The following is a 23,468-nucleotide window of genomic DNA, read 5'->3' as shown; positions in this document are numbered from 1 at the left end:
ACCGCCTCTTTCACATTATATGTAAATTTTTTGGATGATGGAATTGTTAGCTTTGTGACAAGGTTTGCAGATAGGAGGCGGGGAAAGTAAAATGTGGAGGGAGCACTGGAAAAGGACAGGTTAGGAGATTAAGAAAATAAATGGCAGATGGAATACAATATAGAGAGGGCCTGTTTCTGTGTAATGCTCCATGGTTATAAAGATTAACTTGCAGGTTAATGGTAAGGAAGGCAAATGCAATGCTAGCATAGATTTTGAGAGAGATAGAATGTAAAAGCATGGATGTAATGTTGAGGCTTTATAAGACATTGGCCAGACTGCACTTGGAATATTGTGAACAGTTTTGGGCTCCTTCTCTCAGGAAAAATGTGTTGGTATTGGAGAGGGTCCATGGGAGGTTAGCCAGAATGATTACTACTGAACATAGGGGCATTCCCTATTGCGACTGAACCACAGGGTCATTCCCAACTGCTACTGAACCACAGGGTCATTCCCTACTGCTATTGAACCACAGGGCCATTTCCTATTGGCCCTGAATCACAGGGCCATTTCCTATTGGCCCTGAATCACAGGGCCGTTCCTTATTGCTCCTGAATACATGGCCCGCTCCCAATTGTTACTGAACCACAAAGCCATTCCCTATTGCTAATGAACCACAGGGCCGTTTCCCCATTGCCACTGAAGCACAGGGTCGTTCCTTATTTTTACTGGTCCACATCATCATTCTCTATTGTTCCCAAACTACAGGATCACCTGTTATCGCTACAGGACTACAGAATAGCCCCCTATTGGTAATGAAGCACAGAGTTTTTAAATTTTATTTTAAATATAGATGTATAGCATCTTTACAGGCCCTACCAGCCCATGAGCCAAAATACACCAATTAACCTACAACCCCTGTATATTTTGTAGAGTGGAAGGAAACCAGAGTAGCCAAAGGAAACCCATGCAGACACGAGGAGAATGTACAAATTCCTTATAGACAGTGGCAAATTCAAACGCTTATTTCCTTTTTTGCCATTTAACCACAGAACCATCTTCTACTGCTAACAAATCTCTCAATTAATACTCATGCCTGCTCATTCTGTAGAGCCCAATATTACTGAATCAAAGGTTTTGACTGATTCCAAAGTACAGGATATTTCATTGTTATAAAAGCATAGGATTTTCCTTTTGTTAGAAGCAATGTACCTGTGGCAACTCCCAAAACCAGCTCAACACCCAGTTATATTCTTTCCTTTCCTCCAGCCCTTCACCCCCTTCCGTTTCCTTCCACAGAGCTATTTCCCCTCCCCCTGTTTTCAGTTGTGCTCTCCCTCCTTTATCTGGGCCCATGTTTTTGCTCATCTGAACTTAACCCATTTGCCCCGATTAGGACCATATCCTCCCTAAATCGTCCCTATTTCATGCCTGTTGAAATGCCTTTTAATTGTATCCTCCTCATTTCGTACAACAACGATTCTCTTTTTTAAAATACTTGTCACGCAGATCCCTTTAAAACTCCGTGCTCTCATCTTTAACCTATGCTCTCCTGTTTTTGATGTACATTACATAGAAACGAGTGTAATGAAATAAGTTAATAAAATTATGATAAATAATATCTTAAAAGGATAAGATTGTAAGGCTTAGTTATTAGGTCACATTTCACAAACATTTAATTTGCCATGCACGAACTATGCAAGAATAGGCTTCGTGTCTGCAGTTGGCTTTGTATAGACCAGTGGTTCCCAACCGTTTTTATGCCCTGCACCTCTAAAATTTTTTAATATATTCTCACACCCCTTAAAATAATAATTTATTTAAGAATAAAGGTGAAGGTGACCAAAACAAATTTGTATAATCAATTTTTAATAATATATAAACAAAAAGGAAACATATGGAAAAGAAAAAATATTACAACAAATTGAAAGTTGCATAAATCCTACAAAAAAATTAAATTTTCATCCATGCATGAAATTTCTTTTAAAAAATTAAAGAACTAATATTCAAATGTTCATATGCCAATTTAAATTTAATGACTCTTTTGTTCCTGTTTATTGCTTAAGAGTTTTTCAAAACGTGGCACTTTGTTGCTGATAGCAGTCCTCACGTCTGCCTGTGCACCCAAGCGATTTCTAGATTTTGTCTTGATTGACAAAAGGTAAATCCAGACTCACATAAGTATGTCGTCACAAATGGGATAAGCACAGTTAGTGCTTTTTCACAAAGTCTTGGAAACATGTCCATTGCCGAACACCAATATTGTTCCAAAATTTTGCTTTCAAACTGCATTTCAAGAACACGATTTGTGCACAGTTCAATAAGATCTTCCTTCAGCTCTTCATCATCCGACATATTATCCAAATTGAAGGAGTATGGATTTATAATCCATTCTTCAGAAGTTTTCAGTTCTCCTCCTCCAAAATATCCATCAAATGACTTTGATAGTATTTCCAAATGATCCACAATTTCTTCACGCACACTTGGAATTAGGGACTCATCGTCATCAACCATTTCTTCGAGTGATGGAAAATTTGAAAGATTTCCTCTTTTAAATCGTCAACACCAAGGATGTAACTTTTCTTTGAAAACATTTAACTTTTTGCAGCATTTCAATATGTTTATGTTTTTCCCTTGAATAGATACACTCAGGTTATTCATACAAGTGAAAATATCACTCAAATAGGCTAGCATTTGGTTGAAATCTTATGATTCCATTTCTCCGGGCAGATCATAGTCACATTCCTTCAGAAAAGCTTTGACTTCTTCTCGCAGTTCGAAGAACCGCGTTAAAGCTCTCCCATGTGACAGCCAGTGGACTTCTGTGTGGAAAACCAAAACTGAATGCTCACTTCCAAACTCTTCACAAAGTGGTTCAGTGCACGACCCCTAATCCAGTTGATGGTCTTCACAGAAGTGTCAAGGACCTTTTTCAACTTTGGAGGCAATGTTTTTGATGCCAAAGCATGTCGATGAAGAAAACAGTGGGTACCTTGCAAGTGTGGAATCTCTTGTTTCATCAGTGCAAAAAATCCTGATTTATTTCCTAGCATAGCAGGGGCACCGTCAGTACACACAAAACCAATAATTTGGATATCTAAGTCATATTTCGCAAAGAAGTCCTTCACACCCTGGAAGACATCTTTTCCTTTTGTGGTTGTTTTCAGATCTTCACAGAACAGGACATCTTCCATTATGACACCATCACTAATGCGAAGAGTTGACTGCAATTTGCAACATCAGTTGTTTCGTCCAACTAGAGAGAGATTTTCAAGGGACTAGCCCTGATATCTGCGATAACTTGGTCCAAACTTTCCAAACTCAAATCACCATTCGGCTCTGAATAACATTATTTGATAACGGCACTAATTTAAGCTTGTTTGAGGCTTCTTTTCCCAGAACAATTGTTGCCATTTCTAATGCACACGGTTTTATCACCTCTTCTGCAATTGTATGGGCCTTCTTGGATTTAGCTACTTTATACGCCACGTGGTATGACGCCATCACCAGTGGTTTGTCAGCAGATATAAAATCTAATTTTGGAAGGGTTGTCGAGAATCAAAGCGGCCCTTTTAGCTTTCAATGATCCAACATCATGGCCTGCAGTATCTGCTCCACCGTGCTGGTTGTTGAAGTGTTCCTGGAGCTTAGATGGCTTCAAATTTGTATTTGAAAAGACAGCATCAGAAAGCATGCACTGGGGTTTTTGCAGATCCTCAGTGAAACCAAACCGAACATAATCGTCATTCCAGTTCCTTTTCTTTGACATAATGAAGGGTTCATTAATAATTTACATAACACAAATAAATAATAAGAAATAAAAATCAAATGTAATTCGCTACAAAACACAAAACAAGAAGTTTGGCCCCATTTTAAATGTCCCAATTAAAAAAAAGTTATAGGGCGATGCCATTTAAAAGGAAAGAGCGCGTTTAAAATTCATAGAGAATCTCATTCTATTGAATAGAGAAAAAAGAGGACATCCCCATCTTTAATTTGGAATTTTAAAAAATCGATATTTTTATCTTGAATATATAGGACGGTATCCTTAAAATAAACAAAAAAACTGAAATGTTATCTCGTACCCCCGGTTGGGAAACCCTGGTATAAACAATGAGAAGAGTTTGTGAGAGTTTCACAAGTCGGTGTTAATGGACCAACATTTTGAACCGTGTCCAGGCTCAAGAACTGAGAAATCCTTTGCTGCGAAACTAGTGCCAGAGATTTAAATTTCTGATTGAAATTTGTTGTCCTAAGAGAGGCCATATGGTTTAGCAAACAAAGAAAACATCCATTGTTGGGGGGGGGGGGTAGAGGGAGGGAGGGAAGGAGAGAGAGAGAGAATTCTGCAGCAGTTTGTGGTGAAGGCTGCAAGTTGGCAGATCTGCTGCACGACCCCATTTCAAGACAGTTTTTGAGTTCTGAGTTCAGCCTATTCTAAATCTCTGTAATCAATTGCAGAGGCTGTGGCTGGTTATTGTGTTTCCCCTGACATTGGGGAAAAAGAAGAACTCTTTGTGGTAACCTGGAAGAAGAGGTTTTATTTTATTTCAGTAAGACATTTCAGTTGCTAATTGAAGAAGATCAGTTTGTGTGTCCAATGAACAATAAATATCTCTCTTAAATGTATGGAAGATTGCCTGAATGCCAGTGAACTTGGAGAGGTGAAAAGTGAATGATTGGACAGTGAAAAATAACTTTCCTGACCACATAAACATTACATACATGTGTGCATAGAACTAAAAGGGGGTTAAATTAGGTTACATGAAGTATTGATATTATTCTGTATTAAGAAAATGCAACCAGTTTTGTTTAAGTAGCCATTGTCTTAGTGAATTTTTGTTGCTGCTGGTTTTTGGGTCCTTTGGGCTCATAAAAAGAGATTTTAACTATTTTATAATGCTCATAATATCGAGGTCAATCTTCAATCTCTTCATTCCATTCAAATCAAGTCCACCTTTCCAATCTTTCCCGGTAACCAAAGTCTTCCAATCGAAGCAACATCTGGGTGAATCTCCTCTACACTCTCTTCAACATAATTTTTTAAAATACAGAAATAAAGAAATACACAGAAAATGCAGCCCACTCACAGAATAACAGACCAAGAATTTAATATAGTCTAAGCATCAGTGAAGATCCCAAAATGATTGTTAACAACAGTAGACTATGTCACTAGAAATTAGCTGTTTACATGTTCCTCTGCAATGTTTTAATTAAATCAAATTAGCCCATGCCACCCAATTATATCCAATTAACCGTACACTTTAAAGGGTGGGAGGAAACCGGAGCCCCCAGGGAAAAATCTCACAGACATGGGGAGAATGTAAAAGCTCCTGGCATACAGTGCTGGATTTGAACCCAAGTCGCTGGCCCTGTAATAGCGTTGCACTATCCGCATCATATCTTCAAGCATATCATCCCATTCTCCAGAGGCAGAGTAAAAGCACATCTGCTGCTAAATAATAATTATAGACATTGATTTTCAATCTGCACAAAATATTGGCACATCAAGAAATAAAGTCAAAATAACCACTAATGTAGCTATAAATAATGCCATGTAGCTTAAACATTGATGTAGCATCACTGTTAATCATCATAAATCAGGATGGACTGCGTACCGTGAGCAATGTCAAAGAAGGGGCATTAGTCATATAATGAAAAGACTAATTTCTTATGACATCACACTCCCCACTATACAGTCACACTTCAATGCCAGTAAATACAAATACTACCATATATTTCCTCGAGTTGAACCATCAACTCACTTTCACTTCAGGAATATATCCTCTGAATTGATCTGTTTTGCAGATAACTAAAACTTGTAATGATTAACCCTTCTTAGAAAAAAGTTACAGTTTTCACAAAATGTTAAATAGAGCTCTTAAAGATAGAAGAGTGAAGGGATATGGGGAGATGACAGGAATGGGGGTATTGATTATGCCATGATCTCAGTGAATGGTGGTGCTGGCTTGAAGGGCTAAATGGTCTACTCCTGCGTCTATTGCCTATAAAATGTGATCAAACTTACCTCTCCGGTTATCCTTTGTGCGTGCCTGAAGAGCTCTTGTTTTCAACATGAAAGCCTCAATCGCGCTGAGAGTCCTGGAATTTACATCATGACTTCAAGCTAGTACTCTGCTTGGTCCAAGGGTTTTTTTCCTCGCTGTGACTCTGCATGCCCATTGCTGCGGAGAAACTGTTCCCAATACATCGAGCAACTACCTTTCAATCAGGTGACATTTTCTTTATAACTAATGTGACTGTGGAATTAATTTCTGCAGGCTTTTCTTTCAAGTAAGTTGCAGGAAAGGAAACAATTGAATGGAGCAATTTCTGGTTTTAAACAAAGTCAAAGGGAATCACTTTCTTAAGCGAAAAGGTTTTCCTTTTTCATTATGATATAATCATAGGTTAGGATGACACAAATGGATCAAGTGCATAAAACCCATTTTCTGAGATGAATGTTTGAGATGTATCCACACAAATCCCAAATATAAATTTCATGTCTAGTTTTCCAAAAGCCACACGTTGCTTTCCCATTCCCCACTCCTGTTTCCTTCCAAACCTCAGCACTTACTGCAACCAACTCATCCAAGTGTCTGTGAAGTACAAAAATAATAACAAACCCATCAAATATTCCTCTTGTGAGCGTTATAAAAGCCAATCTTTTGGCTCAGGCCTTGCACTTTCACTGAATCACCTGCAAGGAATATATCTCACCACACAGCTGCTGCTACAGTCCAAAGTACCTCCTGTCCACCATAGCCAAATACTACACACTTCTTTCTAATCCATATCATGCAAGCAAAGCATAATGGGCAAAACTAAAAAAACACAATTAAATTAAAATGCAATATAAATCAAGGCAATTCATTTATATAGTCGACATGGAAAAAAATAACTCCGTACCTGTGGCCCAAAACGACACCAAAACAATTCATCAAACTAGAAGCTGAATGAATCAACGATCCAAATGACATGTCACAGATAATTTAACATTATCCTCCATTTGTAATCGGGTGTATATGCACCGCATTAATGCCAGAAATGCTGATGACTATGTAATACAGCACAACTGTAAACAACTTAAGCCAAAAATACTGCATGCACAAACTCTTCAAGTTCCGAGCATCACAGAAGCCAGTGCAGCAAGTGTTGGTTGCTCGAAGAATTCAGGCTCAAAAATGAATCTGAGCTTCAAACACTACATCACGTCAGGGAGGGGGAGAGGTACCTGGACACTGTTTCAGGAGACAATCACACCTATTAGAATAGCTGCCTCAAATTCGGCCTGTGGTCAGGGACAGGAGGGTGTGACTGCGAGTGAGGCAGGTTGTTGGATACAAGAGACAGTGATGGAGGAGCCTCAGCCCTTGATCTTGTCCTTCAAATCTGAGATTCTTACTCCTTGAGTGAGTAAGAATGGGAGCTGTAGGAAGGATGAGCAACTTGACAGTGGCACCGTGGTTCAGGAAGCCATTCAAGAGGGGGGAGGGAATAGAACTGTAGTGATAATTAGGGATAGTACAGTGGGAGAAGAAAAATCCAGATGTCATGGTCTATATGGGTACCAGTGACATAGGTAGAACCAGGAGAAAAGATTCTTCTAAGGGAATTTGAGGAGTTCAGAAGCAAATTAAAAAGCAGAACCAAAAAGGCAGTATTTTCTAGATTAACTACCTGAGCCATGTGCAAATTGGCAAAGGGTCCAGAAGATAAGAGACTCAAGGATTGGTGTGGGAGAAGTAGGTTCCAATTCATGAGAAATTAGCACCAGTGTTGGGGAAGGAACTGTTCAAAGGGGATGGGCTCCATCTGAACTGTAAGAGACCTGGATCCTGGCAAATCGCATAACTAAGACTGTGGACAAGTCTTTAAACTAAATAGTGGGGGGAAGGGGGAATGGGTTAACAGATTATAGAGGGATGGATAAAGTAAAAGAGGAGTTTGGATAAAGTAAAAGTTAAAAAGGAGAAAAATAAGACTGGAGGGCTTAAAGGACAAGTGCAAAAGAGGCAAAGATTTCCAGATTTTAAAAGCACAATGGGTATGCATGAATGCTTGTAGTATACAAAACAAGGTCAGTGAACTTGTAGCACAAATCAATACAAAGGGGTATGATTTAGTGACCATTACAGAAATGAGATTGCAGGTGAAGAGAATTGGGAATTAAATATCCAAGGATATCAGGTAATAAGGAAGGATAGGTAGAGAGTAAGGGAGCTCGGGTAGTGTTCTTTGTTAAGGATGAAATCAGGGCAAAAGTGAGAGATAATGCAAGATTCAAGGAGCAAAATGTTGAATCAATCTGGGTAGAGTTTAGGAAAAGTAAAGGGAAAAAAAATCACTAGTGGGAGTTGTCTAAAGGCCATCCAATAATAACAACAGCACAGGCAATAAACCAATAAATATCGGAGGTATGTAAGGGTGGAAGAGCAGTTATCGTGGGGGACTTTAACATTAACATAGACTGGGTGAATCAGGTTGGTCGAGGTAGCCTTTTGGGGGACTTTTCAGAATGCATATGGGATGGGTTTTTTGAACAACATGTTACAGAACCTACAAGGGAGCATGTTATTTTGGATCTGATCCTGTGTAATGAGAAAGGTGACGGATCTTCTTGGAAAGAATGATTATAGTATTATTAAGTTTCTCATACAAATGGGGGAAACAATAGTTCAGTCAAAAACAAGTGTGTTATGCCTAAACAAAGGAAACTATGAAGAGAGGAGGGAGGAGTTGGCCAGGGTAGACTGGGAACACAGGCAATATGGAAGGATGGTTGAGGAACAGTGGAAGATTTTCAGAGAGTTTTCATGGTGCTCAACAAAAGTATATTCCAGTTAAAAGCAAGGATAGCAAGGGTGGGGAGAACCTGCCCTGAATAACGAAGGAAATAGAGGAAAATATCAAACTAAAAGCTTGTGTGTACAAGGTCACCAAGAGCAGTGGGAAACTAGAAGATTGGGGAAACTTTATAAAAGCAACAAAGCGAGGGAAGGTGGACTACGAAAAATGATTAGCACAAAATATCAAAACTGACTATAAGTTTTTGATAATTATATAAAGCACAAAAGGGTGGCTAAAGTGAAGGATGGTCCCTTGGAAGGTGAAAAATGGGAATTAATATTGGGTAACGAGGAAATGGCTGATGCTTTGAATTACTATTTTATTTCAGTCTTCAAGGTGGAGGACACAGAGGTGAGGTCCTGGATGCAATGGCTCTCATCAAAGAGGTAGTACACAGAAAACTAGAGGGTCTAAAGATAGATATCCCCTGGTCCTGATGGAACGCATCCCAGGGTACTAAAAGAAATGGCAGAAGTTATAGTCGAGATTTTGGTGATAATTTACCAAAATTCTCTGGACTCTGGGCAGGTCCCAGTGGATTGGAAAACAAATATCATGCCTCTATTCCAAAAAAGGATGAACGCAAAAGGCAGGGAACTATAGGCCAGTTAGTCTAACATCTGTAGTTGGGAAAATGCTTAAAGTTATCATTAAAAAAGAAACAATGAGGCATCTGGAACGAAATGGACCCATCAGGCAGACCCAGCATGGATCCAGCAAAGGCAGGTCCTGTCTGATAAACTTACTGGAGTTTTTTGAGGATATAATGAGCACAGTAGATAGAGGGGAACTGGTTGGCAATCAGTGGTGAGAGGGGTGTCACGGGGTCGGGGCTGGGTCTGCAACAGTTCACGATAAACATAAATGATCTGGAAGAGCAGACAGAGTGCAGTGTATCTGTTTGCTGATTACACTAATTTGAGTGGAAAATTGTACAGAGGATATATAGTCTACAGAAAGATATAGATAGGTTAAGTAAGTGGGCAAGGTTCTGTCAAATGGACTACATTGTAGATAAATGGGAGGTTATCCACTTTGGGAGGAAACATGGAAGATCAGATTATTATTTAAATGGGAAGTGATTGCAGCAGACTGCCATGCAGAAGGACTTGGGAATGCTTGGCATGAATGCAAAAGGTTGGTTTGCAGGTGCAGCAGGCTATCAAGAAGGCAAATGGAATGTTGGGCTTCGTTGCTGGAAGGATGGAATTTAAGAGCAGGGAAGTTATGCTGCAACTGTACAAAGTACTGGTGAGATCACATCTGGAGAACTGTAGGTCTCCTGACTTGAGGAAGGATGTACTGGCTTTGGAGGCGGTGCAGAGGGAATTCACCATGTTGATTCCAGAGTTAGCCTATTAGGAAAGAATGAGTCATCTGGGACCATACTCACTAGAATTTAGAAGACAGAGAGGGGATATTATAGAAAATAAAATTATGAAAAGTATAGATAAGATAGAGGTAGGTAAGTTGTTTCCATTGGTAGGGGAGACCAGAACATAACCACAAGATTCAGGGTAGTAGATTTAGGACAGAGATGAGGAGGAACTGCTTTTCCCAGAGGGTGGTGAATCTGTGGAATTCGCTACCCATTGAAGCAGTGGAGGCAACCTCAGTAAAAAAATTTAAAACAAAGTTGGATATAATTTTACATAGGAAAGGAATCAAGAGATATCGAAAAAAGGTGGAGATGAGCCTATCATCAGATCTGGCACGATTCCATTGAATGAGGGAATAGGCTTGACGGATCGGATGGCTGACTCCTGCTCCTATTTCTTATGTTCTGAAGACAGTGTTTGGAGATTATGCATGTCATTGTTACTCCATTGTAATAGGTCTCAATCCTGAGACACCCAACCCAACATCACTGTCAGAATACAATGGGATCAAGAAGGGACTTCACCATCACCTTATCAACAGAAATCAAGGATGAAAAATAAATCTTGGTCTTGCCATTACATCCACACACCAAAGCCAGAGCCAGGACTCAGTAACTGACAAATGTCCAGAGCTGCACTTTGTTTCAGGAGATTTTTAAAGGAAAGCAGAACAAAGCAGAGTTAGGACTTGGCAACTGGTGAGTGCTGGGAGCTGTATCTTGTTTCAGAGGAGTTTAAAAGGGAAGTGGAGCGGCTTTTGGTGCAGACAGAGCCAGTAGCAAATAAAAGAAGCTCAAATGGAGTGGCTCTATACTGTGTGAGAGGGCCAGTGTAGGAGTGGAGAGTTAGAGACTTTTGCTTGAGAGGTTTCGGAAAGAGGCTAAGGACATGCTACAGGTAAGTTCAGGTAAGATCTTTTTCTTAACTAACCTAGAGTAGGTTGTAGAGATGGAAGCTAGGGTAGTGGAATGCTCCAATTATAGATGTGGGAAATCTGTGAGAACATGAGAGTCCCTGATTACTACACCTGCAAAAGGTGCATTCAGCTGCAGCTCCGTACAGACCATGTTAGGGAACTGGAGCTGGAGTTGGGTGCACTTAGGATCATTTGGGATGCAGAGAACGTGATAGACAAAAGCTATAAGGAGACACTCACATGTAAGAGGAAAAAGACAGTAACTAGGTTGCTGTAAGGAGGAGAAAGGGGAATAGGCAATAAATGCAGAGCACCCCTGTGGCCATTCCCCTCAGCAACAAGTATACCTTTGGGATACTGCTGGGGGGATGACCTAACTGGGCAAGGTGGCCAGACCTTGCATTATGGTCATTTTTGAGCCTCAGAAGGGAAGGGTGAACTCAAGAAGAGCAATAGTACTCAATAGTGAGGGGAATAAATAAGATATTCTGTGACCACAAAGGAGACTCCAGGATAGTGTGTTCCCTCCTGGGTGCTTGGGTCCAGGATGTCTCTGAGTGGGTGCAGCATATTCTTAATGGGGAGGGTGAGCAGCCAGAATTCATGGTACATATTGGTTCCAATGACATCAGCAGGAGTGGGGTAGAGGTCCTACAAAGTAAGTTTAGGGAATTAGGAAAGAGGTTGAAAAGTAGGACCTCCAAAATGGTAATCTCTGGATTATTCCTGGTGCCACGAACTAGGGAAGATAGTGGAGACAAATGTGTGGCTGAGGAGATGGTGCAGAGGGAAGGATTTCAAGTTCTTGGATCATTGGAACCTTTTCTGGGGAAGTGGGACTTGTACAAGTGGGATGGGTTGCACGAAACCAGAGGGAAACCAACTTCCTGGTAGGGAGGTTTGTTTATGCTGATGTGGGGGTGTGGGGAGATGGTGGGAATTTAAACTGGATCAGCAGGAGAACCAAAATGAAGAGGCAGAGGAGAGGCTATTGGAAAACTTGGGAGACTGTTGGTAGGGAGTTTGTGCGTAAGGACAGGCAGAGAGCAACATTGCAGCAATGCAAAACAACAAGGGCACAGAATAAAATATAATGATACATACAGGGCTAAAGATTTTGTATTTCTTATGCTGCATGTCATTACATAAAGTGGAGGTCCTTGTAGTACAGCTATAGATCGGTGGGTAAAATGTTGTGGCCATCATGGAGTCATGGCTAAAGGATGGATGTCTTTGGGAGCTGAATGTCCAATGATACACTGTGTGTAGAAAGCATAGGCAGGTAAGCAAGGGGGATGGCGTAACTCTGTTGGTAAGGAGCAACATTACATCATTAGAAAGTGGGTGACAGGGTGACAAGAATCAGAAGATATAAAATCGTTGAGGGTTGAATTAAGAAATGGCAAGGGTAAAAATACACTGTTATATACATACCTCAAACAGTAGCCAGGATGTGGATAACCAATTACTACAGCAAATAGAAAAGGTGTGTCAGAAGGAGAATGTTATGGTTTTTATGGGGAATTTTAGCATGCATTTCGATTGGGAAAACCAGGCTGGTTCTGGATCTCAGGAGAGAGAATCTGAAGAATTCCCAAGAGATGGCTTCTGAGAACAGCTTTTGGCTGAACCGACCATGGTAATGGTAATTCTGGATTGGGTTTTGCGTGTAATGAACTCGAGTTGATGAAAGTAAGGGAGCCCTTGGAGACAGTCATCATAATATGATCGAATTCGCCCTGCAGTTTCAGATGAGAAACCACAATCAGAGGCGTCAGTATCTCTCTCTCTTTGGCTTGGCCTCGCGGACGAAGATATACGGAGGGGTGTGTCCACGTCTGCTGCAGACTCGTTGGTGACTGACAAGTCCGATGCGGGACAGGCAGGCACGTAAGTATACAAGTGCAGCAAAGGGGAATACAGAGGTACGAGAGAGGAACTGGCAAAAGTTCATTGGAAAATCGCACGAGCTGGAGTTCCTGCGAGAAATAAGGAAAGTGCAGGACAGGTATATTCCAAAAAAATAAGAAATATTTGAATGGAAAAATGACACACTATGGCTGTCAAGAGAAGTTAAAGCCAAAGTCAAGGCAAACGAAAGGGCATACCTGGAACCAAAATTTAGTGCGAAGATAGAGGACTGGGAAGATTTGAAAAGCATACAGAAGGCAACTAAGAAGGCCATTTGGAAGGGAAAGATGAACTCTGAAAGGAAGCTTTTTTTCAGTATAGTAAGAGTAAAAGGAAACAGAGATACTGTAGAGGAATTAGATTAGGAGAATGGGTAAAGAAGTGGCAAATGAAATACAATATTGGAAAGTGTCTGGTCATGCATCTTGGTACAGAAAATAAAAGGGCAGACAATTATTTAGATGGGGAGAAAACTCAAAATTTGGAGGTGCAAAGGAAATTGGGAGTCCTTGTGCAGGACACTGTAAAGGTTAATCTCCAGATAGTGAAGAAGGCAAATTCAATGGTGGCATTCACATCTTGAGGAATAGTATACTGTACAAGATGAGAGATGTGATGTTGAGGCATTATAAAGCACTGGTGAGGCCTCACTTGTAGTGCAGTGTAAAATTTTGAGCTTTATTTAAGCATGTGCTGGCATTAGAAAGAGTTCAGAGGTAATTTACAAGAATGATTCCTAGAATGAAGGGACTAGCATATGAGGAATGTTTGACGGCTTTTGGACTGTATCTTTGAACATCAGAAAAATGAGGACTCATAGAACTATTTTGAATGTTGAAAGGCCTGGACAGAGAGTAGATGTGGCAAAGTTGTTTCCCATGGTGGAGGGCACAACTTCAGGATTAAAGGGCATCCATTTAAAATAGAGAAGCGGAGGAATTTCTTTAGAGAGTGGTGAGCATCTAAAATTTGCTGCCATGGGCAGCAGTGGAGACCAGATCATTGGGTGTATTTAAAACAGAGATTGATAGGCATCTGAATAGTCAGAGGTTATGCGGAGACAACAGAAGCTTGGTGGTGAGTGGGAGAATAGATCAGCTCATAATGGAAAAGTGGAGTGGACTTCATAGGCCAAATAGCCTAATTCTGCATCTATCTATTATTGTCTTATGGTCAAAAGTTAATCAAAAAAAAACAACTCAAATGACAAATTTCAACTATCACAAGAGACACATGTGAAAAATAACAACCAAATATAAAGTACGCAGAAAAGCATTTCAGGAATACAAACTGCCATGGATAAAGTATCCAAAGATTCTTAAATGACTTTTCCAAACACAATCATGTCAAAGGCAAAATTAGCCTATTCAACTGGACACAGAGATGCAAAAATAAGCCAATCCACTGTTTGCTTCACAACCATCTTCTGGCAATGCTCCTACATCTTTTCAGCACATTAGCTAATGTATCACACACACCATCTGCATTCCCTTCCTTTGTAATTTTGGAAACTTACTTGGCAGTTGATTCTTCATCATATTTTGTTTTCATATCAAAAAGCTCTGCCTGAGTTGATTCCAAGGCTGCAAAGGAAAAATACTTTAGAGAGGTTCAAAGAGTATTTTCCAACTGATTTTACAGTTAAAATTTTAATAAATCCGGCGATTTGAAGACATGTTTCCAGTGTGATTCTGTTCCAGGTATATGTAAGCATTTAGTAGATGTGGAGAAGTCCTTCTTCATGTGAAGGAGTACCTGGGTCCATAATGAAATACCAAACCAATAGAAAAGTTGGGTGGCAGAAAATTCATGGTGCAGGAGATTGTTTGGCCAAACATGTTTGTGCCCAGAGTCCTGCAGGTCATGTTCTTCCAGAACATTTTACTGCAAGTTTGATGAGAGGGTTCCTGCCTTTGCCACCCTTTCGGGCCGTTGCATACTTACACCACTTCCTGAATAAAAATAATTTCCTATCTCCCTCTGACTCTTCTGCCAACTAAATGAACTCTATGCCTCCTGGTTTGTGATTCCTGCTGAGGGAAATAGTTTCATTTTATCCCAGCTCCTCCAAATCTCCTACCAACATGGGATTCTTCTCTTCCTCCATACCTTTGGTGTCATATCGTTGTCTGACTGTACCTCCCCAAATCATAAACACTAATTAATTTGTCACTTAACTATCCAACTAACAAGCCCATCTATAACTTCCTTCAGTCCAGAGAATTTCTTCTCATTCTCAAACCAACAACCAATATTTTTTCCAACTACAAACTTCTTTATTCGGTGAATTTCAGTCTATCATGCCCCCTATTTTCAGATCTACATTATATTTATATATAAAACAAAACATAGGACTGAGCACTGTTCCTTGTGTGGTATTCTAATTGATAATTCCCAATCATCGGGACATCACCAACAATTTTTGTTTGCTTCATATCACTGTGTCAGTCACAGTATAAACCTAGGTAGACCATGGAAAACACACTACCCTCATCAAACCTTCTTGTTAACTTTCCAAACATGAAACAAAATCAATCAAAATAAAGCAAAACATTATATTAAACAACAGAACTTAATCTTAAATGATTTTGTTTTATAAATGATCAACTTAACAATAATAAAGATGAATGTAGTCCCCAGATTTGTGAATTATTCCCCTTTAATCCTGAAGTTGCATTGGGAAAATAGATTATACTCCATCTTGGGATCATTGAGACATAGGGCACAGAAAGAAGTCCTGAGGCCCCCTAGACCTCTCAACCTTCATGTCCCCATCTATACTTGTCCCATTCTATTCCTTGGAAGATCATTTGCTCCTCTTGAAACCACATTGAAACATGAAAGTCTTCACTTCCACCTCACTGCCATTGTTAAGTAGAAGATGGTCTAATACAAAATGAAATTCTCCCTTAAACAGCCTCGTGCAGCACCTTCTCGCTGATGACAAGGTGCTGCACATGAGGCTGCTTAACAAAATGAGAGTTCATGGTTACAGGAAATATACTAGCATGGATAGAGCATTGGCTGATTGGCAGGAAAGGGAGAGTAGGAATAAAGGGATCCTATATTGGTTGGCTACCGGTTACCCCTGTCTCACAGGGGTCAGTGTTGGGGCCACTTCTTTTTACACTGTATGCTAATAATTTGGATTGCAGAATAAATGGCTTTGTGGCTAAGTTTACAGATGATACAAAGGTAGGTGGAGGAGCAGGTAGTGTAGAGGAAACACAGAGGCTGCAGAAGGACGTAGACAGATTAGGAGAATGGCAAAGAGTGGCAAATTAAATATAATGTTGGGAAGTGTATGGTTATGCACTTTGGTAGAAGGATGAAGGACCAGATTATTATTTGGATGGGGATAAAATTCAAAATTCGGAGGTAAAAAGGGACCGGGGAGTCCAGAGGTTAATCTCCAGGTCGAATCTGGTGAAGAAGGTGAATAGAATGTTGGCACTCACATCTAGAGATATAGGATGCAGGACCAGAGATGTGATGTTGAAGCTTTATAAGGCACTGGTGAGTTCAGGCACTCACATCTAGAGATATAGGATGCAGGACCAGAGATGTGATGTTGAAGCTTTATAAGGCACCGGTGAGTTCAGAGTACAGTTTTTAAGATATCATATACTAGCATTGGAGAGGGTTCAGAGAAGATTCACAAGAATTATTACTGGAGTGAAAGGATTAGAATATGAAGAACATTTGATGGCTCTTAGACTGGACTCAAAGTTTGGAAGAATAAGGGGGGACTTATGGAAGCATTTTGAATGTTGAAAGGCCTGAACAGAGTAGATGTGACAAAGTTTTTTTTCCTCAGGGTAGGGGAGTCTAGGACAAGAGGATCCAACTTCAAGATGGCACAATTAGCTTAGCAGTTAGCACAATGCTGTTAAAATGCCTGTGACCAGAGTTCGAATCTGGCACTGTTTGTAAGGCCATTGAATGTTTTCCCCGTATCTGCTTGGGTTTCCTTCAGTTTCTTCCTACCCTTAAAGATCTACAAGGGTTGTATTTGTGTATTTGGGCATCTTGCTCATGGGACATTTGGACTTGTTACTGTGCTGCATGCCTAAATTAAAATTAAATGAAATTTTAGATTAAAGGGCTCCTATTTAAAACAGAGATGCAGAGGAATTTCTTTAGCCAGAGTATGGTAAACCTCTGGAATTTGCTACCATGGGTAGCTGACCAAGTCATTGGGTGTATTTCGGACAGAGATTGATAGGTATCAGAATAGTCAGGGTATCAAGGGTCAGGGGAGATTGGAAAAACCAGGATGAGGTCAAAATAGATTGGAAGGTGGCACTTAGTGGGGAAGATGGCAGAGCAGCAATGGATGGAGTTTCTGCAAGAGATAAGGAAGTGCAGGATAAATAAATACCGAAAAAAGAGGAAACATTCAAATGGGAAATTGTCACAACTGTGGCTGACAAGGGAAGTCAAAGCCAACGTGAAATCGAAAGAGAAGGCATACAAGGAAGCAAAAATTAATGAGCAGATAGAGGATTTGGAAGTTTTTTAAAACTTGCAGAAGGTGACAATAAACTCATATGAAGGGAAAAGATGAACCATAAAAGTCAGCCAGCCAAGGAGGATACAAAAATATTCTTCAAGTATATAAAGAGCAAAACAGAGATGAGAGTAGATAAAGGTCCAATGGGAGACAAGAAGATGGCAGAGGAACTAAATAAATGAACCTCTGTTCCATTTCTCTGCAGCAACCACACCACACTGTGATGCAGCCGGCCAGGACACTTTCAATAGAGCTCCTCTAGAAGTTTGACATCTTGGTGGTTGGTCTTCTCAGGAAGTGCAGTTACTGTTGCACCTTCCTAAAAAGTGAGGAGATGCACGTCCATGATATATCAATAGTTAAGTGATCTCCAAGGAACTTGGTACTCTCTACTTCAGTCATTGATATGTAGTGGAGGGTGTCAATTCCTGATCCTCCTGAAGTCCATGATCATTTCCTTCATCTTGTCCACATTGAGACTCGTACCATTTCACAAGATTTTCCACCTCTTCTCTGCAGTGTGACTCATTGTTTTTGCTGATGAGGAAAACAACTGTTGTATCATCTGCAAACTTGATAACACTGTTAGAGCTGGATCTGGTGATGCAGTCGTTGGTCAGTTGCGTAAACAGGAACAGGCTGAGCACACAGCCCTTAGAAACAGGGAGGGTGCAGAATGTCTTGGACAGAATAGGAAAATGCGCATGAAGTGGCAAATGAAATAAAATGTCAGAAAGTGTACTGTCATGCATTTTGGTAGATAAAATAAATGAGGAGAAAATTGAAAATACCCAGATGCAAAGGGACCTCAGAGTCTTCGTGCAGAATATCCTGAAGGTAAAACTGAATGTTGAGACAGTGGTGAAGAAGGCAAGTGCAATACTGGCATTCATTTCAAGAGGAATAGAATATATGAGCAGGGATGTGATATTAAGGCTTTATAAGGCACTGGTGAAACCTCACGGAGTATTGTGAATTGTTTTGGATTCCTCATTTTAAGAAATGATGTGTTGATATTGGAGAGTTCAGAGGAGGTTCACAAGAAGGTTCTGGGAATGAAAGGGTTATCATATGTGGAGAATTTGACAGCTCGGCCTGTATTCGTTGGAATTTATGAGAATGGTGGGGGGGGGGGGGGGTGGTGGATCTCATTGAATCATTTCATATGTTTGAAAAGCATGGACAGAGTGGATGTTGAAAGGTTGTTTCCCATGGTGGAAGAGTCTAGAGCCCTTTTCACATTAGCTAAACAGTAAATTGGCAGTTCAACAAACTGGTTCAAAATAGTGTTTTTGCCGTTTACACTGGACCGATATTAACTGGTTCTCTGCACCCTTTCACACTCACCACTCCACATCCCAGAGCCAAGGGGCGCCTATCTTCTAACAGTGACATTCTGCATAACCCCTGCCCCTTTCACACCGGTACGCCGATTCAAAACGAATCAGAGGTGATGCAACCTCCCTCGGCGGTTCATCTCTAGGGCGATCTAACACCTGCGTGACATTTTATGAGCGTTCATACAGGCACATTAACCATAGATTGGTGGTTTATTACTGGGTTAAAGTGGCAGTGTGGAGGACAAGAGGGCACAACTTCAGAATTGATGGGTGTCAGCTTAGGACAGAGATGTGGAGGAATTCCTTCAGCCAGAGGATGATAAATCTGTGGAATTTGTTGCCAGTTAGTTGTGTAGGTTCCCAATCAGCCAAGATATCAAACGTTATGAGCAGAAGGTCGGGCAGTGAGGCTAAGTAGGAGAATGGATCTTTCTTTGGCTTGGCTTCGCGGACGAAGATTTATGGAGGGGTAAAGTCCACGTCAGCTGCAGGCTCGTTTGTGGCTGACAAGTCCGATGCGGGATAGGCAGACAGGGTTGCAGCGGTTGCAAGGGAAAATTGGTTGGTTGGGGTGGGGTGTTGGGTTTTTCCTCCTTTGTCTTTCAAACTTGATGGGCTGAATAGCCTATTTCTGCAGCTATGTATGAACAGGGAAAATTAACTGACCAGCCAACACCCTTTAGGATCCATTTTTTGCATTTTCCTTTCAATCCAGCAAATAGCAGGTAAACACGAAATTATGCGGATGCTAGGGTCAAGTATGAGGTACAAACGTGCTGGAGAAACTCAGTAGGCCATGTAGCATCTGAGCCCTTCTGGAGAGCCAAAATTCAGACAGACACTTGAATAAAAAGGAGGGGTGAGGGGAGGAACACAGGCTAGCAGGCAAGAGGTTATACGTGGATACAGTTGAGAGGGTAGAAGGGAAAGCTGAGAGGTGATGGGGGAGAAGGCAGAGGGTTGTAAAGGGTAGCTTTTTGATAGGAGAAGGAAGGAAGATGGTGAGGAGCTGGTCGAAGAAAGACAAACAGATGAGAGAAAGAGAGAGACCAGGGGAGGGGTGTTAATGGAATTTAGAAAAATCAATATTGATGCCTTCTGGTTGGAGATTACCAAGATGGAATATTATATGTTGTTCCTCCAATTTATATTTGGTGTCAACTTGACAGCATATGAGGTCATGGACAGACATATCAGTGTGGCAATGGGGTGTGAAATCAAATTGATTAGCCACTGGGAGATCCTTGCTGTTGCAGTTAACAGATCGGAGATGTCCTAGTCTGCGACCACCCCCACCGATGCTGAGGAGACCACATTGGGAAACCCCCGGTGCAGTAAATGATCCCTGCAGATTCACAAGTATTGTTGTTTGGTGCTCTGAGTAGTGGTGAGAGAAGCAGTGTAGGTACAAGTGCAGCAGTTCATGAGGTCACAGGGGTAGGTACTGAGGGAGAAAATGGTGTGAAGGACTCCCTGACACAAATACAAGAAACCAGATGGCAACAGAAAAAAACAGGACAACAAATGAATGAACTATCCTCACAAAGCCATCTGAGGGACAGTGCACAGAGCTTTGGGAACCTGCATTCGTTCATTCTCAGAGACTTGTGGCAGAAAATATCACAGTACAGCGTATATACACAACATGTAAAAATGTTGAAACCACAAAACGACATAATCAAAGTCAACTAATTACCTGACTGCAAAGCCTGGACTTTGTGATCAGCTTCCTCAAATTTGGAGGCCAAGGATGTCTGAGTCTCCTGAAGTTTCCTGCAGGATAAATTAAATCACTAATTGACATAATGAAAACTACAGCAAAGATATGAGAACACGCACGGCTTCAACCAGCCATCCTGTGATACTCATATTCTCCTTGTTCTGTCTTTGTTGAAAAACATATTCTAGATTTTTTTAAACCACTTTTTTTTAATCATTTTTTTTTGCCAATGGCTAAATTTCAAACTGTTGATAATTTAAGTTATTTAGATTCTCACTACCACAGAAGGTCACATCAAAACAGGAGCTTTTGCTCTCTAATCCCTTCTTTGTTTAGACAATTGACCTGTAGCAGGTCAATTCAGTCCTACAGGAATGTGCTGTCCAATTTACAGCTCATTAACCTACACCCAGTATGTTTTTGAAAGGTGGGAGGAAACTGGAGCCCCTGGAGAAAATTTGCACAGACATGGGGAGAACGTACAAACTCCTTACAGACAATGTGGAATTTGAACCCCACTCCAGTCCCGGTCGCTGGCTCTGTCAAGGCGTTGTGCTAGCTGCTACGCCAACCATGCAACCCTAATCAGGGCTCTGTTGTTCTCCCATGTCCAAAGAAAATGTGTGTTAAATAGCTGCTGTAAATTGTTACTTGTGGTGACACTCAGGAGATGAGTGAGTGTAGGTGCTCTTTTTGATCCCATCAGGGACTGCGAAGGTGCGCAACTGCAGGAGTGCAGAAGGTTTTAAAAGGCCTAGCATGATTAGCTGTAGCCAATAAAAAAAGGGGAAGCTCAATCGGAGCGGCCAGTATGTAAGATAGCCCAGTATAGAGCAGAGGCTGAGGATGTGCTTCTTACAAGTAAGGCACAGTAAGGTAAGATTTTTGCATCTGAACAAAGTATAGGTAATGGAGATGGCAGCTACGGAAGTCGAATACACCGAATGCAGGATGTGGGAAGTCTGAGAAAGCATATTTCCCTGATGACTACACCTGCAGGAGGTGCATCCAGGTGCAGCTCCTCACATACCAAGTTAGGGAGGCAGAGGCAGTGATAAACAGGAGATTCAGGGAAACAATCACCATCAAAAGTCAGGAGGCAAAAAGCTGTTTAATTGTTAGGAGAGGGAAGGGGTAAAGGCAGACAATGCAGAGCACAACTGCGGTTGTTCCCCTCAGCAATAAATATACAGTTTGGATACTGTTTTTGGGGGGGAGAGGGGAGAAATGATCTACCAGGGACAAGTAGTAATAGTGAGGCCTCTGACACAAAGTCTGGCCCTTTGGCACAGAAGGGAAGTGGGGAGAAGAGAAGAGCGATAGTGATTGGGGATTTGAAACTTAGGGGAACAGATAGGAGGTTATGTGAACAAGAGATTGAGACTCTCAGATGGTATGTTACCTCCCAAATGCCAGGGTTAGGGGCGTCACTGATTGAGTCCACAACATTCTTAAACTAGAGGGAGAACAGCCAGAATTCTTGGTCCATGTGGGTACCAATGACATAGATGACAGGAGCAGGGATGAAGTCCTAAAGAGGGAATGTTGAAAAGCAAGACCTCAAAGGTAGGAATCTCAGGATTGCTGCCTATGCCACATGCCAGTAAGGGTAGGAACAGGAGGATGTGGCAAATCAATGCATGGCTGAAGAGTTGGTTCAGGGGTCACGGGTTCAGATTCGTGGATCATTAAGATCTGATTCTGTAGAAAAAGGTCAGGCTGCACCTGATCTGGAGAGTGACCAATATCCTGGTGACCAGGTTTCATGGAGCTGTTGGGGAGGGTCTGAACTAGTTTGGCTGGGGCAATGGGAACCAGAATGTGAGGGCAGAGAATAGGGGAGAAAGTGGAAAGATGATACATGTGTTGTGGGTTTGTGAGGAAGGACGGGCAGGGAATAAGCATCAATGTAGTCAGTTGGAAGGTTTGAACTGTGCCCATTTCAATGTAAGGAGTATTAGGAATAAAGGGGATGAACTTGGAGCATGAATCAGTACGTGGAACTATGATGTTGTGGCTGTTACCAAGACATGGCTGATGGAAGGGCCAGGATTGGTTGATACAGGTACTGGGTTTCAGTGGTTTAAAAGAAATAGGATGGGAGGTAAGAGGGGGGGGATAGTATCACAGCTCCAGGAAGGGAGGACGCTGCAGAAGGAGTCTCTACTGAGTCAGTGTAAGTGGAAGTCAGAAATAGAAAAGAAGCAATCACTGTACTGGGAGTAATCTATAGGCCCACAAATAGCCCCAGGTCACTGAGGAACTGGAAAGTCGGTAGGTTTTAGAATGGTACAGAAATTACAGGGTCCTTACATGAGGGATTTCAACTTCCCTAGCATTGACTGGCACCTCCTGACTGCAAGAGGGATAAATAGGGCAGAATTTGTCAGGTGTGTCCAAGAAGTATTCCTGTCAAATATGGACCAGGCGACAAGAGGAGAGGCCATACTGGATTACTACTGGGTAATGAATCTGGTCAATAGGAAGCAATTTAAGAAAGGACTCGGATCATCTCGAAGGGGGCATGAGAAAGTCTTGACAAGTAGGATTAAGAGAACCCAAAGGAGTTCTATGCATACATGAAGAACAGAAGGATGACAAGAATGAAGGTGTGTCCATTTAAAGATAAAGGAATCAACATGTGCCTGAGGCGGAGGAGGTTGGAGGGGTCCTAAATGAATACTTTGCTTCAGTATTCACCAGAGTAAAGGACCTTGATTAATGTGTTGACAGGATTAGAACAGGCTACTGTGATGAACGATGTTGAGATTAGAAAAAAGAAATTGTTCGATCTTCTTAAAATTGATAAGTTCCTGTAGCTGGTTGTGATATACCCCAGGTTGTTGTGGGATGGGAGGGA

General features: G+C 41.2%; 1 protein-coding gene across 15 annotated transcripts in view; it reads right to left on the bottom strand.

The window, feature by feature from the left end:
- Positions 1–23,468, bottom strand: part of LOC138736062 (protein CASP-like) — a 525,702-nt gene that overhangs the window by 272,729 nt on the left and 229,505 nt on the right. For all 15 annotated transcript variants that reach the window (XM_069884929.1, XM_069884921.1, XM_069884920.1 and 12 more), the window contains 2 exons: positions 20,585–20,661; positions 14,552–14,618 (listed from right to left, as the gene is read on the bottom strand). In XM_069884929.1, coding sequence (XP_069741030.1) covers positions 14,552–14,618; positions 20,585–20,661 — 144 coding nt within the window. The remainder of the gene's footprint in view (positions 1–14,551; positions 14,619–20,584; positions 20,662–23,468) is intronic.

This window comes from Narcine bancroftii, chromosome 6, assembly GCF_036971445.1.
Source record: "Narcine bancroftii isolate sNarBan1 chromosome 6, sNarBan1.hap1, whole genome shotgun sequence".
Taxonomy (NCBI): domain Eukaryota; kingdom Metazoa; phylum Chordata; class Chondrichthyes; order Torpediniformes; family Narcinidae; genus Narcine; species Narcine bancroftii.
Note: the sequence above shows the minus strand (reverse complement) of the source record. Positions and strands in the feature narration are given on the sequence as shown.